Here is a 20,043-nt window from a genome sequence, read left to right as displayed (position 1 = left end):
TCATTACAATGTGTTCTAGAAGTCTAATACTCCTTGAACTTGGAAATATTTCTTGTGTCAAAGATAACTTTATTGATAAGTTTGCTATATTTGAAATAATTTTCAGAGTACTTATATTATAAGATTGGCGGTAGTAGGGAGCAGGGCACTCACATGAAGTAGTTATTAATGCTTCTTGCACACACAGTCATCAGTAATTTACTGTTCCCTCTTTATGCCATACTTTGTTCATTATCTGTGCATGATAGTCTTTTTCTTTTAGAGAAACTTATGTATGAAGAATTCAGTAGGGGAAAAAATTACCCTAAGGGAAGATATTTACAAAGTATCATAGACATCAACAAACTGAATAGTTGTTAGTGCTAGTGTAGACTTTTAATCCCTTAGGATCAGATTATTAGGGTGCAGCCTGCAGAAACTCAGTTTGCATCAAATTTCTTTGCTGTTTATATGTCTGTACTGCTGGCAGTTCCTAGCTGTGGATTAGGAAATCCACTTCTGAGATTTTGCTCTGAAAGAACAATTAAGAAGTTACAAAAAGAGCTGCTTTGATTATAAGTGGACAGTGATACTGATCTTAAAAGCTGAATCCTCTAGCAAAGCAGCACTCAAAATTGGGAAGGGTTTCTATTGTTTCTTCTTATAAAGGTTGTACCAGATACTTCAGTTTCTGGTGAATTTAGCAATACAACAGAGTGGGCAGGTTTGAGAAGATTTGTGTATAGTTTACCTGGAAAATTTAATTCTGATTTGGAGCAAAGGACTGACTTCTGATTTGGAAGGCTGAGTGCCCTCCCAGTGTTTCTTCACTTAGCATGAAAGAATTGGTTTCAGATCTTCTGATCATCCTAGTGACTTCATTCTTTGAAAAGATCTGAGGGAGGTGTAGCAGGTTTACTGAGACCTTTTTATTGAGATACTAACTGCAAAATTAGAGCAAGACTGGCTGTTGTAGAAGTTTTATCTTTGGATGTTTTGTCTTTGTAACAGTTTGATGTTCTTGACTAGAAATCTGTGATTTGTTTAACTGTTAGCATATCCTGAGATTCTGCTGCAACACAGTGACATTGAGAAACTTAATGTGCAGGAAGTATGGGACTGCTGTCCTCTCTCAAGTTCAGATCAGGAATGATGCTTTGAAGCTAAGAACTTCAACTAAATTGAAAACAAATGTGTGAGGGTATAGGGTGGCCTCAACCAAAGTACAGTGGATTAAACATTTGACTAAAGAAGGCCAATAACATATGCTATATTTCGGGAATTCCAGAAGGTCTGGAATAAATGAGATGGAGAAGACAGCACTGTCAAAGAGCTGCACATAACTGCTTGGTTTGAGGAAGATTTAAAGATGATGATAGGAACTGAAATTACTATGTATATAATTCGGTTAAGTGCACTGTTAAATATACCAGTAGACACCAAATTCACTGTAGCTACCCAGAACAGGTACTTGGGAATAACTTTGAAATCCTGAATGGCCATCGTGAAATCTGTGTTCTCTATCATGTTATTTTTGCATCATCCAAATTCCAAGGGATGTTTTCTGGCTATGATTTTTGCTTCTGATCCAGTATTTATTTCAGATATCTGTCTTTATTCTGAATAAAGGAAAGGCAGTCTGAGAGAGTGGAAAACTAAGTTGGACAGATCTTGATTTCAGCAGTCTTGTCTTAAGATGTCCCTCCCTGGTCCTGCCATTTGTTCCTGCTGATGTAAATGGACTAGGCCAGGAAATTGTTCCAATCTAGAAAAAAGGCAAGCAAAAATGATTGTTTTTAAAAATTTTCCGTATGTTCTTATGTAGTAATTTATATTGCCAGTCAAAAGTGTGACTAGAAACGCTGATGGTTAAGCAGTCTGAGCTCAGCTTACGGAACTGGTGATGTGTGTCTGAGGCTAAAGGGTTAGTAAGACTCCAGGAGTTGCGGCATGAAATGATGGTAGGCATTATGTGACATCAAATGTGAGAGAGAGATTTATCTGTCACTTGCTCTTTGGGAAAATTTCACTAAACCCCAAAGGTCAGGCTTTTTTACAGCTATTTACTGTGGGTTTCTGGCATCTGAGTGTAGTTATTCTTTTAGAAAAGGTTTACTGGTCTTCATCTACACTGAGTAATGTTCCATCACATCTGGCAATTTCAGTTCCCGCAGTTAATTTCAGCACCAAATTGTTTTTCTGCTGTAATATTTTGTTACAAAGTTGTCAGCAGCTGTGCTGATGCTTTTCTGTTTCCAGAGGAATATCAGGGCTTGCAGCTTCTTTAGTGCATAGGCATAACCCGAGGTGTGACTGAAGGATAGCTTAAGAATATTTCTGTTAGTATTTGGCTCTGTTGACACAAGAATAACAACAGTAATACAGCTGTATCTTTCTTGCTGTATGCAAGAGTAGTCATGTGCTTACTTTGTACCTTTGTGTTCTTAATACTACTGCTGTGCAAACAACCATAAAGCTGGAGAGGGTTGTTAGGCTTAGTTTTGCTTCCTTTGGGTTTGCACCTTGTGTTGTAGACTTGTGGAATAATGCCTTGCTTGATATATACTTGCAAGTGTGACTTCAGTGATATCAATTAGTCACTATAACATGCTCTGTAGCTGGTATGAATTTTGTGTCTTTCAGTGTTAAGATACTCCTCTGTGTGTGTTGATTTGTTTTCAGGGTTTTTGTTTAAGGTGTATAACTTGTGACTCCATGTTCTGCTTTCATTTTCTCTTTCATTTTTGTGTAGCTGCCTGTATCACCTTCTGATTTCACCTAGATCATCCTTCCTATTGAGACAGAACTGAGCTGTCCATCTGAAAAGGCTAAGGATACTTTTCTAGCCTTTCTAGAAAGCCTTCTCAAAACATCACGTGTGCTTCATATTCACTGTAGTCATGATTCAGCTTTCTTTCCATGATCTAGAGCTTTCTTTGCTTTTGTTAGCTTCTTAATCAGAATTTAGATATACTCACTGGTGTGAAATAATCACTTGACTTAATAGTGTTGTATCACTGCATACCATAAGATTTTGCAGGATGCTGTGAGCTAGCTGGAGTCAAGGTGTACTGTTCATTGAGGCAATTATGTAATGGCTTGTTGTGGAGGTTTATTTTATACCAGACAGACTTACAATCACAAAAACAGGGTAAAAATGCTCTTGGTGATTTTTATCTTACAGGTAAACTCAGTATATTCACCTCTTAACTCAGGAATGTTCAATAGTTTTCATGGGTCTGTTCATTGAAGGTCATCAGATTTTCAATGATTGGTGATATAATTATGTTTAGTTTCCTAAAGAGAATAATGTTTTCATTCCCATTTGCTGATTACTTGAATAGATCTGAAAAATCTCTGTAGAGATGGTGAAAGGGATATCTATAACTTGAGAGCTGAAAGAAAAGAATAATGTATTGAGTTAATTCAGTAATGAATCATGGTATAAATGACCTCTTGTGGTAAAGAAGTTGAAACTGAGTCACACTGCAGGAGTTTTCTAGATCACAGCTGTGGTTTGGTAAATGCTTTTTCTGCTGGCAGTCCTTGTTTAAATGGATTGAGCAGCTTGTATCTACTGTTTCTGGCCTGATTTTTAGCTTTGAATTATTTCAGTTAATGTGGTTTCAGTAGGTGACTGTGTTGCAGACAGGGAACAATGTCAGGCAAGACTGAATTGCTGGGGGAAGGCAACTCTCTTCAAACAGGACAGTTGTGGAGTATGAAATATAGCTCATATCTCAGCCAGTTCAACTCATCCTCTAATGCTTCTGCACTATGCCAATATCTCTTGAGGTTGGGGTGAAAGCCACTGGTGTCCTGTGCTTCCACATAGACAGCTTCTGTGGGAGAGGGAGGGTTCTTCTGTGCTTTAGACTGACTTGGACCTCTGCTGTACCTGTTTGTGGCAAGTTGTTCCTGGTAGCACACCTGGCCTGATCTGTGACACGAGCATTACTGTGGCCATAAAATAAAGTGGAGTAGAAAATTGATGCTGCTGGAAATCCTATCTTTTCTGTGGGAGGCATTTTCCAGGCAGATCAATTTCATCTACTGTAAGGCTGTTCTTAAGTTTGTGCCTTAGGAGCATAGCATATGGAGATAAATAGTGGTAGTTAATGAATGCCACCTTACCTTTACTTGGGAGTGAAGGATTGACAGATTGTCTCCAATGGGAAAAGAGTTTCAAGGTTTTTATTTTGCTGCAATAAGTAATTCAATACAGTTAAAAATAAAAAAAAAAAAAACTAGCCTCAAGTCTGAGAAATGTTTGGGTCTCTGTATTTTGGTCCATGCTGATTTTGCTAGTGTGCATTCTCATTCTTGAACTATTTGACTTCTCTAATCTGTAAACTTCCTAACTAGTTCTTACAGTTTCTTATCAGTGAAAGTTGTACCCGGTTGCCTGCTGGAACTCCATACCTGGAGGTAGAACAAATAAGAGCACTGTCTTTGAACTGAGATACTGAAAAGCAAATCCCACTTCAGTTTTTATTTTTAAAGTTCTTATGTTTGGATTTTACTTTAGTTATTTTTAAAAAAATTAGATCCTCTTCTACCATTAAGTAAAACCTATATTTTTTTTAAGGATGCATAGTAAGTTGATAGTTACTGAAGCTCCTCTGTTGTAATTCTTTGTCATTTTATGCTGTCTGTATTTTCTGGTTTATTTTCTAAGGTAATAAAATGCAAGTATTTACATGAGGAGATTCCAGTTAGGTCCTGCATTAGAGGTGACTGGCTGTGACGGAAACCAGATAGTCATACAGTAAATCTCCTGATTTTGAGTTAAATGCAAGCCAGAAACCCACAACCCCTGACTTGAACAACTAGGCAGCTTAGTGGTGCAGTGTATATAAATTGGAGGATCCTTTCAACCCTGCAAATCCATATGAAGATTGCAGCTCAGCCTGCCAGAACAATTGATGTATCTTGAGACAGCCATTGAAATATCCTTAGCTTTTCTTGAATTCTGCTTCTGAGAGTTTTGATTGGAAATAAGAAGTTTGCATGCCTTTGTGTAATTCTCTTCTTGATATCAGATCACTCACACAAAAATACTCCTCGTGGGAGGGAAGCAGGAGATGATCCATATTTTGCTATACTCTGCACTCAGGCAACAAGCTTTATAACTTGTCACTTCTGTTTTTTTGAGATTGGATTTTCAGTTGTAATCAGTGAGATAACCTGCCAGTTAGAGTGCTGACGTTGGATGGACAGTCTCCTATTTCCATTTCTTGTACTGCGACACAAGCTGGTAACTTGCTTCTCTGCTATCCCTTGTAGAGCAGAGAGATCTTCCCTGTTCTAGGGTGTTTGGCAAGGCACTTTTCTGCTGTGAAGGCAAGTGCATTGCAGTTCTGTAGTTCTGATATGTAGCTGTTATGCTGTCATATTTAGCTCATTAAATTTTAAATGCCTTGCTGTGTGTTTGGGATTGCATCAGAGAAAATGTTCTTAGACTTGGGTCTCAGAGGGAAAGGAATAGCTTGGTTGAGAGGGATGTTTGGAGAGCAGGGTGAGGATGGTCTGCTGCAGCTTTTTTGTAAAAATTACAAATTAGTAGTGGAATTTTAATTAAGTCCTGCAGGACTGATGGTCAGTCAGAAGCACTTCTATCAACAGTTCCTATAGTTTTTTGCTGCTTTTTTGATTTTTCAGCTTACTGCTGCAGTAAATTACTATGACAGTGACGTAGTGGCTGTTTGGCAGAACATGCACCTTGTTCGCTTCTTGAATGCTTCCAATGAAGCTTCTCTATTCTCTACTGGAGATACTCTTCTACAGTGAATAAAGAATTACTCTAAGGCCAAAATTCTTTTTCTCTTGAGCTCCAAGCTCTTGTTTAGGGACCTCAGCACATGATATTCTGTATTCTGTCTTGAGAATGGAAGATGCTTTGGTGCAAAAAGCTACAGAAGAGCTGTGTGTTGCTATACAGGACTTGGATATATCTGTTCTTTTAAACAGTACCTGTCTTAACATCCTTAGTTCTTTTATTTTGTATGCATGTGTCTATATTGCTCTTAAAGGACCAGGTTGATATTTAAGGTCCTCATAATGCTCTGGAGCAGGAATATCTGCAGTAAGTCCCTGGACAGTGCAGTTTTATTAACAAGAATGGGGAAGCATGAAATTTGAAAAATTGGTTGAGATGCACAGCTTTTACTTTGTTCCCCAAGAAGCTAAAGCAAAGTTGATTTAACCTGTAGTTGGAGTCCTTAATTGGTCTTCATGCAGATAACCAGATCTCTCATCATAGGTAGATGGGAGTTTCTTTTATTTTGTTGCATGAATAAAAGAATATTCACAACTTATAATTATATGCATGTCATGAGACTTAGTGTATATTAATAACTGTCCTGTGACTTTTTTCCACCTCCCTTGTTGCTTGGTATCGCTTTTCTATTAAGATGCCCGTGACTGAAACATTCAAGTTTAATAGATTTTTGTCCTGAAAGAGACGGAATTCCCGTGTTACACATAGAGTGTAGGATTTTTCTGAATTAATTCCTGCTTCAAATCCCATAGCTGTGGATAAATATAACCAATCTTGACCAGAAAATGTAGGCATGAGAAATCCAGTAAAAACCTGATGTGATGATGGTGGCTCTTGCTTCAAACTAGTTAATGAGACTCCTAACATGATGAATCCAAGTGTTGGGAGAGAATGAAAGGGAAATAGATCTCAGCAACCAGCCTATGCTTTCCTAAATAACACCTTCATAGTCCTAGAGTAGGGAAAACGATGATCCAGTCTTAGGGTGAGTGTCTTGTGTCTTCAATTGGACCCTGGTAAAATTAAAGAGTGTCTTATGTCTGGCTGAGTTCGATCAGCTTCCAGTTTCAGCTTCTGGATCTGGGTATGTCTTTGAGAAGCTGTTTTTCCTGTTCCTAGATGTTTGATTTGTGGTTTTCTCCATTACCCCTACCCCCCTTTCCAAGTTATGTTTAATTGCATTTGCTTTCGTCAGCAGCCTCTGTGACCTGGGCCTTTTGTTAATTGCTGCTCTTCCTGTCTTTGTAGCTACAGTAAATTTAGTGACTGCTTTCTTCCAGGACTGAAATGGCAAATGGCACAGGGCCAAGAATAGTACCTGATGGTTCTCACTGCCAGTAGTTTCTCACTGCCACCAATGTTTTAAGAGCTGTCACTAAATTGATTTTTAATATTTTGTATTTATTTGTTTGCATCTCCTCTCTGACTTTTGCAACATTTCTGACTTTTGATTTAACTTCTCTGCTCTGAATCTTCCTGTCCATCATCCAACTGTTTGTCTCCTCTTTGTGCTTTTACTCCTAGTTACTTGGGTTTGGGTTTTGTTGTTTTTTAAATTTTTTTTCCCCATTTAGCAGGTCAGGTTTTCTCCCCCATGGGTTTGATGGTTTCTGATATCTTCTTAGATGGTTAAGAAGTTTAAACAAAATATATAGCCAACTAATGTCTTAAGTGACTTGACTAAATTTCCAGCTTTTTGAAGTTGTCCTTTTAATGTGCAAATTGCTATATATTTATTATAAACAAATTTTTATTGTTTATTTATAAACAATAAATTTATATAGAATATAAATTAATATAAATTTATATTGTTTATTTATAATTGTTTATTATAAATAAATGCTGATGAATCACTTGTCTTAATTTCTATTGCAACTGGTCTATTGCAGTTGGATTTGAACCTTGTGGATCACTTCCAAGTCTGGAAGTGATATTCTGATTCTCTGGTTCTATGACCTACTGTACTTAACTGCTGGCCTGGGCAGTACTCATTAAGTCTATTGAGGTCTAGTTTATAAATTGATATTCACTGATTAAATTGATATGCACAGATAAGGGCTGAGGAGTTGACAACTATGTATGTTAGTTTTAATTTTCTGCCCTTGCTAGGTTGATTTTTTGGGAGTTATTAACAATTTATGTAATAATCTATTCAGGGCAATTTTTTTACTTCACCCAAAATGATTTTGTAAGTTAAAGTCAAGCTTTACTGCTTTGAGTAGATACAAATCTAGGGCTGAATTATGTAGCGACTATTCAAAGTTATATTTGAGCTGTGCTGTCTTGAGGGAGGAAAAAGCATTGTTTGACATGCTAGGCTCTGTGTCAATGGCATTCCAGAAGTGCATCCCTGTCTTTTTCTGAAGATCTTGCATTCCTGTGTCTCTGGCTAATCTGCATTACTAGATACTGTTATCCCAAGGAGCCTGGTAGCTACTTAATGATCACAAGGGCTCTCAGTTTTAAGGGAGAAGATGACATGAGGGCTTTACTGTTGGGTTTTTTTTCTTTGCAAAGCTTAAATTAAACTATTGTGTTAAATTGTTGTCTTACACAATTAGCCATCAAACTACAATTACAGTTTAAATTTCTAACAAAATATTTGGTTATAGATGGGTAAAAATGCCAAGAAAATATGGAAATAAAACTGTTTAGGTGCAGAGAGAAAACTAGTGAAAATTGATCATGCTGAAGACTGCATAGTCAGCCTTCCTCCCCCTCCCCCTTCTCTTTAATTTTAATTTCTTTCCTTGCTACCCTTAGCAGAAAAATGGCACATATATATTCTGATTTTTACCAGAGGATGTTTTAGGGGAGGCTTTACTTATTTACAGTCTAACTGTTGTGAAATAGGAATAAATGTGTAAACAACCTCTGCATTTAAAAAGTTATTCCACCCTTTCTTCAGCACTAAGGGTTTTCTTTCTTTGCGCTGGGATTTTTTTTTTTTCTAATTCTTCACTTCGTAGAGAGCCTTCTGGAAAAGAGAGATGTTTTACACTTTATAAATTCAGGTTGTTTTTTTCTTAATTAAAATATTTTTTCCTAAATTCTTATACTAACATCCAGAAAGTGTTTTTCATTGGAGAGGTCACCAGTAACATTTGTGAGAGTAAAATATGTGGTTGCTTTGATTGTGAAGAGCATATCAGAGATCTAAATACAACCAATATTGAAAATCTAATACTGATTTCTAAAATACTGGAATTTTCTTTCTTCTAATTCTGTTATTCCTGCAACTTTTCCACTGGCTCTGCTCTTCAGCTGTTATGAACTATCAGACACTGCAATACAGATGATGAAAATATAGAAACTGGAATTTAGCAGAGAGAGCCATGTTAATTTCTGTTCCATTTGAAATGCAGGAAAATATCATCTGCCAAATGGAAAAGGACAATCGGTGGGAAAAGAAATGTTCTTTTCAAGCTTCTAAGCGCAGTGACAATGGAGAGAAAAAATACTATAAAAAGTAGGCAGCTCCTTTTTCAAGATTTTGTTTTCAATGTATTCTGCATGATTAACTGTACACAGTTGCTCTTTTGGAGCCCTGAATGACTGAACACAACATCACAGGGCTTATACTGCCTTTGCTGCATTGCACTTTGCATTTGGGGGGAATAGGGCTCAGCTTTATGGCAGTTTTACCAGTCTCTAGTATAATTTTTGAATACATTCATACTTCCCTTATTTGCCTTTTTTAATGTCAAACATTGCACATAAGATGTTCTGCTGTTGCTATGCAACTGCTAAATCCAATATTTAATATTAATAAAACCCGAGTGGCATTAGCATCACTCAGAACAGTGGGCTAGCAAACTACGATCATACAATATCCAAGCTGTAAAACTTGGCAGGGACTTCAGTGTGCAATTGCATGCATGGCAAACTGTGGGGCATGAGTCACTGGCAGTTACTATTAAAAGATTGATGAGTTTGAGTAAAATTTCTAAAGTCTTTTGATTTTTATACATATATATATATATATATATAATAAAGGTTCTAAATGAAAAGATCAAGAACAAGGTTGGTTAGCTATTTTCCTTAAGGTTTCATTTCAGAGTCAAATTCTGAGGGTCTCTACCCATATGTTAAAAACGTTATAAACTATTCAACGTTATAAACCTATGGGTCAATACCCTGATTCTCCTATTTTTCTTCTAGGTCAGGTTGGTCGGCCCTTTCCCACTGTTCCTGCCACTTCCTGAAGCCTGAATTGGCTTTTTTTGGAGGCAGTGCTACTTCTCTGCCTGACAAGGTGCTGTTCAATGGGATGTATTTCCAGTTTCTTCTCTTCCAGCTTGTTTTCTGATTTCTCCCTATTTCTCTTCACTCTTAACTGTTATTTCACTTTTTTTTTTTGATTCTTGGTTCTTCCTGAGATTATATTTTTAGTGTTGTACCTCAGCAATGCTTTTACCATCTAAGTCATGTTGCACCCTGCAAATTCTGTAGCATCCTGCATCGGATTTCTGAAGTTGTCGGTGCACTGACACTCTTGCTGACACCCAGAGGCATGAAACACTGCTTGTCATTTCCTTTTGAAGACCGCTCTCCAAAACATAACTTAGATATTAGATCTGGATGAAGTCAGAATTATTTTAGAATTACTGCTCTTTTGAAGTGTAATAAACTATTTCCTTCATAGTACACGATCATTTGGATTTTGACTGATATCTTAAACATTGCTATTTTGGGTAGTTTATCTGTCCCCGATTCACCCATGCAAGTTTCTCTAAATTTAAGACCTTAAGATACTTTTGTTTCTTAATTTGTTTTTTATTTCTTCTTCTGCCACTCAAAGACTCAAAGAAGTAGGAGAAGCTAGAAGCCCCTAGCTACTTGCAAACCATTCTTAAAGCTACAAAGCAAAAAGTATTGGAGGGGGGAGGGAAGGGCAGGCAATAGTAAAGTTATCGTCTTCAATTTTTCTGGTTATTCCATTTTTATACATTTTTATCACCGTAAAGTAATCTTTGTACTTTTCATACTCACTCTGCTTACCTATCTTCTCATGGTAGTGGACAGTTAATAGCTCTGTAGATTTTTTACCGCCAGCAGGGGGTTAGTGTAATATTGATTTAACTTTTCCAAATAATGGCAGTAATTTTGGTGCACATTTTCCCTCTTATGGAATAAACTCAAATTGATTAGATGTATTTTAAGTGAGGTATAAATCATGAAATTGAAGTAGATGGGACTGTGTGTCTTGGATGCAGATCTGTGATTGAAATTCCATTCCTTACTGATATGGCAGCACTGAATCCTTCTCCTTTTAATTTTCTCTCTTCAAAACTGCAGTTCTTGACGAAATACTGATTCTAATGTGTACTGAAATTTAGAAAAGTGACTGAATGCCACTGAGATGAAGAATGTATTTTTTATATTGGGAAAATTTACATTCTTTCAGTTTGGAGGCTTAAATGAGAGTATTTTTATTTGTGTAGAAATTACTTGGTTGCATTGTAGAACCTGCAGCTTCCTATGTTCTTTTGAAAATGGTTTATTTCAATGTTACAATATTCTTTGTTTTTAACCTAGCTACTTAGAAAACTGCAGGAGTCAGTGGTCTCTAGGTTGTGCTATGATTTATCAGTAGTTCAGTCATCACAATTGACCCGTGTATCTTGTAATACTTGGAGAAAACGTGTTGAGCTCTGTTCTTGGAACAGATAAATATAGAACTGCTATTGTGAATATTGTAGTGACGTACTAATCTAGAAAGCTAACAATTCTTTTATTTGCTTTTAGGGTTTGAAAGTATTCTAGAAGGCCTGTTTGGACCTGGATTATTAAAAGATCTCAGTTTGTTTAAAGGTATTCAATCTCTATGTTTGTATCTTGTTCTGCATTTCTAATGACAGAAGCAGCTTCAGCTCTGCCTCTAGAAAATGTGTGTTACCGTGGTGATTTGTGCTTTTTTTTTCCCCCTCCCCCAGGCAGTGCTCACAGTTAGTTTCATATTGGCTAAAATTACTAATGAGTGTGCGTTCATCTTTATGTAGCTGGGAGTGTATTTTGCAGTGCTCAGAAAAACAGATTTGTTGTGCATAGATAAAATGTATATAGTTTGGTAATCTGGGGTTTTAGAAAAATGGCCAAAATGAAGCCTGAATCCTCAGAAAGCAGGCAAGAATGTTGTGAAACAGGTATTTAATTCAGCATTTCTCTTTTGGCTCCAGTTGTGTCGTGGTTTATGAATATGAAGTAATTTGCTATTCTTCTGATTTACAGACTGTGAGCCTGAAGGTGTTTCTGATTGGTCTTTTGATGAAAATTGTCTTTTCTGCTGCCTCAGAAGAGAAAAAGTGAAGGTAACAATGCAGATGTGTGAAGCTAGTAGTTGTAGGGGAGGGACAAAGGGAGGGAGTTTGCCGCTCCTAGTAAACTGAATATGGAAAATCTGCAACCTCCTACCCCTTTCTCCTTTGGAAAAAGGTTTTCTGAATTAAAATATGTAGGTTAACAGACTTGCCTCTTTCTCTGCAACTTTTTCTTTGTAATATGTAATGCACTTTTTCTTCCCTGTGCATTAGCTCTTTCTGTTTTTTCTTTTTTATTTGTTTTGGGTTTTTCTGAGTTCTTTGTAAGGGATCTTGTTGGGAATCATAAAACCTTCCCCAAGGGAGCCAGACTGTGGCTTGTGCATGTTTACTACAGTCAGATGATGGGCTTATCTTCAGTATGGAAAAGTGGTCCATTTTAACAGTGTAGAATCTCGTTCTGTATCTTGGAATCTTCTTCCCTGTGGGCCATATCCTTTTATTAAAGTGCTCTTGTGCATGGTAGATTTTGTACTGTGCTTGTTCATAATGAAGTCAGAACCTAAACATGGACAAGTCAGGTTTGCCAACACAATAAACTTGCAGTTTATTTTCTTAAGGAGATCATAGTTGTGTATAAAACAAAAGCTATGGTGCTATACTGATTGTTGTTCAGCCCACATATTGAAATTGTGATTGTTCTGTAACATAGGAAGGAAGGATCATCTGTCTTGGCAAAACTTCATTTACTGGAATTTGTAACTACTGCTTCTTCCTGCACAATGTAAAACAACACCAGAATGGATCTCTGTCAATTTAGGAATTAAACAAAAGCACTCTTTCCTCTGCAGCAGCTAAGATGTAGCTACATGGCTTGTCCATAAAGGAAGTACCTTGTTGACACTGATATTTGCCATGCTGCCAGTTCATGTGTGTTTCTGTATTGCAGCTTTTATTAAGGCAAAAGAGGAGGTTTAGGAATGCTTGCATTTAGAGCAGATGTAAGTCTGTTGTAACAGATGTAATTTACTTTATTGAGACTGACAGCAGGTAACATGTATGTATACTGGTTGTGAAAGGAGCTCTTCTTACCTCATCTCATAGAAGGACAAAATCCAGTGTTAAGCAAAGCCATTGAATTGATTCAGAAATTAATTTTGTGCTGGGTGAGAGACTGGTCATAGTGTGGGCCAATTGAACAGTGTATGGGTAGGTATTCAAAAAGGCAGTCTTACTGTCCTCCAGCCTCTCTGTTAAGTCTGTTGGGTTTGGCTATTTTGGCTTCTCTTTTTGTTTGTTTTGTTTTTGAAGGAATAATATGTGTCCTTTTAGGTCCTGAGTTTTTGTGTGTCATCTGAGAGATGGTAGGGTAGGAGTGCTTCCTTTCCTCTGTGGGTGCAGCAGATTGCTGCCCTGCTGGCACTGATGTCATTAGCTCCCTATACAGAGTTAAATATGATTCTTTCACAAGATTCTTCAAATAGTGTGAATTTGACAACATCTTAATTGGAATTCTAATATGTGACATCAAATTGTTGGAAAAAAGGTTGTAACTTAATTTGGTATTTAGCTAAATCATGGACAGTCTTCAGCTAATTCAGTTCAATTAAATTTGGAGCGGTACTAGTTTATTTGACATCTCTTCCATTGAACATCTGGACTGATCTTTGATTCTTAAGGGAGTTGCAGGCTGTTTATGTGCATCTTCTCTCACCTTGTTTGGAAAAAAACTGGGCAGGGTGGCATGGTTTGGGTTGGTGCTTGCATGAGTGCTGAGTTACAGAATGAAAAGGTGTGTAATGGATGATGTAGCTGGGAGCTGGATAGCCACAAGCTGTGTATTGAGATAGTGTGTGGCTGTGGCTGGCCTGTTTTTTGGGGTTTTTTTGAGTACATAATTACCAATACCTCCTTTTGGATTAGTTGAATAATCAAACAATGTACTTGATTTTCACCTGTAAGTGACATGTAGATACCTAGTGTAACAGGTTCAAAAGCAATTAATATCTTCAGGGTTTTTTTCTGGATTTCATTTGCCCATAAGAATTACCTGTAACTTAGGAGACCATAGTTGTGCATAAGTAAAAATAGAGTTCTGGACTTGTAGGATGAGAATTGGAGGCTAGTATTAGTTTATTGGCAGAGCTGCTTACAGGGTAAGAATCTACATTAGCTGTCCCATTCTTTCATTACTGCTTTTGGAGGCAGTCAGGTTCAATTACATGGTTTCTTCAAAGGATGGAAAACCATCTACTGAAGTATTCTAAAAAAATTAATTTATTTGTAGCAACAGTTCTGATTGCAAATACTGAGCAAATACCTGCATTTTTGGCAGTCAAAATACAAGACAAGTTTTGATAGAGAAGTGGACTTAAGCATTTTCATTTGAAAGAGAGAACAAAATACAAAGTAGGGAGCCAGCATCTTCCCAGATAAATTTTTTCCCAACTCCAAAGGGTTAAGTTCAGTAATGTAGAACTTTTAGAACTGGATTTCTTGTTTTCATCATGGAATGCAGAATACACAATTGTTTCTGTATGGTATGACAGGAGAATAACTGGTTACCTAAGGTGCTGCTACCAGGTTATTAATGTGGGTGCCTGTGTGCAGAAATTGACAGGTACCTCAAAAGAGAAAAAAAAAAAAAATTAGCGTCTCTGGCTGCCTCCATGAGGTGAGAGAAAGATTGGGTTTTCCGGGACCAAATCTGACAAACACACATTTGGATAGTATGCAATTGTGGTAATTCTCTATTGCTTGTAGTCTTTATCACTTTTCCTTCTAAAAGGTTGTGGTACAGCAAAGACCCATCAGTCGAGATGGATTGAAGTGTACTTGCCTTATCTCTTTTTAATTATGATTCCTAACTTTTCTGTGTGGTTTGTTAAATAATCTGACTGAGCTATCTTTACAGAAGAGATCTTTGACTCCATGTAGAATGTTTGTATCAAATTAGGTGGTCTCTAGTATCATTTGCTCATAGTTGGAGCTCAAGCCTAGTGTAAGAAAGGCCAGAAGAAAGGAGAAACTGGAAAATGAATTCTTTAAGAGTATTCAGTTGAGTATATTCATGTAGAAAAGAAAACACTATTGTCTACAGTGACATAAAGCAATTCATATGTATTAAGAGAAAAAAGGAACATGCATACATGGACACACAACTAATCTCATTAGTTGGTGAGAGCAGAACAAGAAGGATAATACTCCTAAGAACATTAACTATTTTATAGATATATTTAAGCTACAAAAATAGCAAGAGAGAAAATTACTTCTAGGAGCATATTCTGGATTCATAGGCTGTTTGATGCCAGAAGATTGATTCTGGTCTGCAAAGTTCTCTAAGGACCTCTCACAATTCTTTCGTTTGTGAAGAAGTATGTTAAGGTACAGCATTTGAAGAAGTTATTTTAAAATTCAAAATTACTCTGTTATGATTTGGGCATTTTTAAAAGCTTGTGATTATTTTACACAAATCTGATGACCTTTGACTATGGAGGAACATAAGCAATAAGATATGAACTGTGGTAAAAGTCTCAATAATTCTGAAGAGAAGTTACCACTCATCTAAAGCATTAACTTGTAAAATAATTGAAGATGGCAAAGGAAATATCTGAAAATGAGTTGAAGCTGCAGGACTTACAATTTTCAGTGGCTTTAGAATGTGTTTAAGCTGTGTACAGAGTTCCCTAAGTGTGCTGGAATGTGCTCTAAAACATTTAAAATGCATTTCATCACTTAAAAAACTCGAGCATTTAGACTGTCACTTTTGTATTGTGTCATTTTAAAATAGTTTGTTGTGGAGGCTAAAACTTTAAAAGATTGTTAGTGATTATCTCCAGATGTGTTTAGTAGTAATGCAGGGTTGCAGCTTTTCTTGTGCATCGTGTTAATGTAAGCATGTTGTGGTTCCACACCACAATATGCTTACATTTATATTCCACTCATGTATTTATTTTTCCCCTACTATAGATAATAAATGATAATCAACAGCTATGGATCAGTCAAGTTGTATGTTTAAATTTGATAAATATGATGTCAGTCATCTTACTATAAATATATATATATATTCAGTAAGTGAGGGAGGTCTTAAAACTGGTTAAACCATCTGAATTTTTATTAATACTAAGCTGCAAGCAGTCATAGATGCTTTAAAGGACATGCTCAGAATTGAAGAAGATCTTGATAAATTTGAAAACAGGACAAGACAGGCCTGTTTTGTCAAGTCACAAGTTACAGATGTCTTAAAAGTGGTAGGAATGTAAAAGTAGTAAATGACTTTATGGACTGTTTCAAGAGAAGAATTTGTGTTAATACCTGGAGAGGAAAACCTGAATGCTGGTGAAGCCTCAAATGACGGTAGCATTTTGAGATATGTAAACAAACTGAGTAGCATTGAAATGAAAGCAACAAGAATGATACTCTCTTGAAGGTAGAAGGAAAGAAGAGTGTCTGATACCCTTAAAGCTTGTCTACAGAAAATTGTTCTTCTTTGTTTTGGCTATGAATTAAAAAGACTGTTCAGTCCTAAGGAAAAGAAAATGAATTGGAGAAGACAACCTAGGGATGTTTTAACATTCCTTTCTTACTCAGTGTTCCTGATTTTGCTTTGAGGTAGGGTGAGAGGCTGGATTTTATCCCTAGGGTCCATGGGTTGACCAGTCAGCCATGGGTGGTCTCTGGGCAACCTCCCTCCTTTTTCTCCCTGAAGATGGATAGGAATTATCTCATTGTGTTCTAGCTTGTGGGCTCTTCCCATTCCATCTGTGTGTGTGCTGTGGCTTAAACATGAAACTGCTCTTTGCACATCTACACAACAACAGCCTGCATCATACAGTTCTATTCATGTCAGCAGTTTAGCATTTGGAATTGCTGTATCAACATTTCCTACAAGGAGGCTCTCAGTGAGCATCCAGCAGTAGTGCTGACGAGGCCAGGCTGCCCAGGATTAGGTGGTCTCACAAGGTCACACATTGACCTTGCCTTTTGAAACCCTGAGCTCTGTATTTCTTTGACTTAATTACATAGTTATGCTGTTTATCTTAATGTACAAAAAGAGCTTTAGCCCACAAGGAGCATGTGCAAACCACTCCAGGTATCTTTCCCTGAAGGTTTATTGTTCAAAAGTGATGCTGCATGTTCACTGGTGGATTCCAGGAATGCTCTGGGGCATTCTCTTCCCACGTGAAGAGAAGCACAAAGAAAGAATCCTGTGTTATAAATAATACCTAAAAGTAACTGAATGGCTATAAATATCCTGAAAAAATGCCCAATGAAAATACTCTCTAAATATTATTGGCTTTTTCTTCTTCCTACTACCTGCATCTTGCTACTGAAAACTTTGATGTGATTTAGGACTGTAGAGTGAGTGAGTAAACCTGAAATTAGTGGTTCTAAATAATGGTTATTGGGAAGAAAATGTGAAAAAATGACACCTAAAAAATCAACAAGCCCCCACCCTAACAAAAAAACCAAAAAAACACCCAACAGAAATCAACCAGCTAGACACTCCCAAACCAAACAGAAGCACCTCACTTTAGGAAGTAGAATAGCAATCACAATCAAATACTTAGTGTGAAAGCTTGAATTTTCCTTCTGGGGTGAAGAAAACTTCAGATTCCTGGAATAATTATGGTACAGTGGATAAGAAAACCAAAAGTGCAATAAGCAGAACTATTTCCAGTATATTTTGTTTCATGTAGTCAGTGCTGTACTGAACATGCCTGAAGACTTTTATTTATTCAAAGTGTGAGGTTAAATCTGACTCTTTTACATAACTGTATTTCTTTGTTTTGATGTCTTAGCATGGACGCTTATAAAAACCATGCATGTAAGGAGATGCTCCTTAATTTGGGGGGTAAAAACTAAGCACTGCCGTTTTCTTCCTCTTATTCCTCTTTTCTCCTAAATGCAGATCAAGAGATCCTTTACTGAGCTGTTAACCAGCATAAGCCACTTAATATTTTTTTCTTCTGGCTGATCCCTTTTTCTTCATTCCTTCTCTATGTAGCAAGTGTCCAGCTTTAGTTAGTTTCAGAAGATTAAATGGTACTCTTCTTACGTTGCCTCTGTATGAGTAATATAAAACACATTTGTTTATGGTGAGGCAGGGTGCTACTGGACTATTTTTCCACTGAGTTGCCGGGCTAGTATTTACAGTGTCTTGTTATAGATGTGAAAAGTGCTAGGAAGATTTGAAATGCATTGTGTTGGCCAAGGATTATTTTTATTTTAGGCTTCTTCCAGAGCTATTGTCTGTTGAAGAAGAAGCTTCTCCTGTGGGAGCAATCAGGTTTGAATCTCTGGTATGGAAGAAAGCATCAGTCATTTTGTGAGGCCTTCACTTCTGCAGGCTCTTACCTTCACAGAATCAAAGATGTTTTTACTCACCTGTTACCTCTGTCATTGCTTGTTCCTTATATTTCTGTTTGTCATAAAATACTGCTTTGTCGCTCTACCCTGAGAGAGTATCTCCCTTTGCTTTTGATAGAGAGCTTTTGGAAGCTGTTGAGTCACAAATATGATGTGAAAGCCCATCCATGTGGTTCAGGCCAGAGTCCACAGCATTTAGTATTATTACCCTTAGCACACAGTTCATATGACTGCTGTGTCTGTTAATTCACTGTAGGCTTGTCATATAATCTTGCTTCTTAAACCTTTTGAAGTTGAGACAGCACAAACTTAAGAATTGTTTATTTTTCATTTATTGTGATTTATAAATGAATTTCCAATTCTTCCCTTCTAGTTCCATGTGGATATGAGTCTGAAATCAACTTAGACAGTAGAGGCCAAAAAAACAGATGCAGCCTAAATATTATGGTAACTGTAAGGTTAGCAAAACAAAACACTCCCTGAAGCCAAAGAGTAGTTGTGTATACATTCCTGCAGTAGGTAAATACAGGTATCTTGAATATAAAATGAAAGTGGAAGGAGACGGCCAGTAAGGAGATTTTTCTCCTGAGCAGGGGCAAGGCATTGAAGTGATAGAAATGAGAAAAGGTGTGCGCATCTGAGGGTGGAACCTAAGCATTTACATTTTGTATTTTTGTAACCTTGTCTTCTAGTTTCTTGACTGTATTTAAAATTAATGATGTATCCTGGCATCTCACGTGTTTGATTATCCTAGTTTGAATTTGTTCTTGAGATTACTCAGCTGCTTCCAATTGTGAGAATGGATTTTATTTCATTGTAGGTGATGTAACAGCTAATTTAAATTTATTTCACTTAAAAGTAGCTACTATTGAGCTTCTTCACAAAAGGTCCTGTTTGTTGATAATGCCAGTTGTGATACTCCTTTTGAGACCAGGGAATGCTATGAAAATTGCTTTGTTAGCTCTTTATGTCTACTGCATGATAATATCAGAGGCAGTGAACCTCATTCAGATTATATATTCAGTTTTGTTCTCCTGTCCTGGTCTGGGCTGCTGATTACGGAACCTTGTAAATAATCGTACCCAACCAATGGTGGGAAGAGTAGAGAATGGTTTCTTCCAGCCTTTCAGGCCCAATGCAGCAGTTTTTGAAAATACTGAGTTCTGTCTGGATGTCAAGGACAGCATCATCTTGTTAGTTTTGCTCTGTCTTCTCTGTATGGCCTGCACTGTGTACACCATGCTTGGAGTCAGGACCAAGCTTGGTGTGGTCCAGCATATTCAGGAGGAGGCAGAAAAAAGAAGCCAATCAGCAGGCACCGTGTCCACACAAACTGTCACTGAGCCAGGACAGCCTAAGTCAGTAACAGTTGCCCCTGTTCAGAAAAGGAAATTGAAGAGCAAATTGGTCAGCATCAGGACTGATGAGGAGGTAGCAGGACCTTCGTACGCAAGCAGAAGAGAGAGAGCTGGAGATCATCACTCGGTCTCTATCCCTGGGTGAGTTGTGTGAGCTGCAGAGTGAGTTCACCTACCAGCTAAACAAGTCCATTCTGAGCTGGCTGCTCTGCATCTGGGATGCTGCAGCTAATGACACCATTCTGAAAGGATGTGAGGCTAGGCAGCTGGGATCACTCTCCCAGGATGTGGTCATTGA

At 37.3% G+C, this 20,043-nt stretch overlaps 1 protein-coding gene across 5 annotated transcripts in view; it reads left to right on the top strand.

Moving 5' to 3' along the window:
• LCOR (ligand dependent nuclear receptor corepressor) overlaps positions 1-20,043 on the top strand; it is an 83,408-nt gene that overhangs the window by 18,119 nt on the left and 45,246 nt on the right. For 3 of the 5 annotated variants that reach the window (XM_050976324.1, XM_050976328.1, XM_030241491.2), the window contains exons 2-3: positions 11,507-11,572; positions 11,990-12,069. The exons of the other annotated variants lie outside the window; for them this stretch is intronic. In XM_050976324.1, coding sequence (XP_050832281.1) covers positions 11,507-11,572; positions 11,990-12,069 — 146 coding nt within the window. The remainder of the gene's footprint in view (positions 1-11,506; positions 11,573-11,989; positions 12,070-20,043) is intronic. 5 annotated transcript variants of the gene reach the window in all.

This window comes from Serinus canaria, chromosome 6 (genome assembly GCF_022539315.1).
Source record: "Serinus canaria isolate serCan28SL12 chromosome 6, serCan2020, whole genome shotgun sequence".
Classification (NCBI taxonomy): domain Eukaryota; kingdom Metazoa; phylum Chordata; class Aves; order Passeriformes; family Fringillidae; genus Serinus; species Serinus canaria.
Note: the sequence above shows the minus strand (reverse complement) of the source record. Positions and strands in the feature narration are given on the sequence as shown.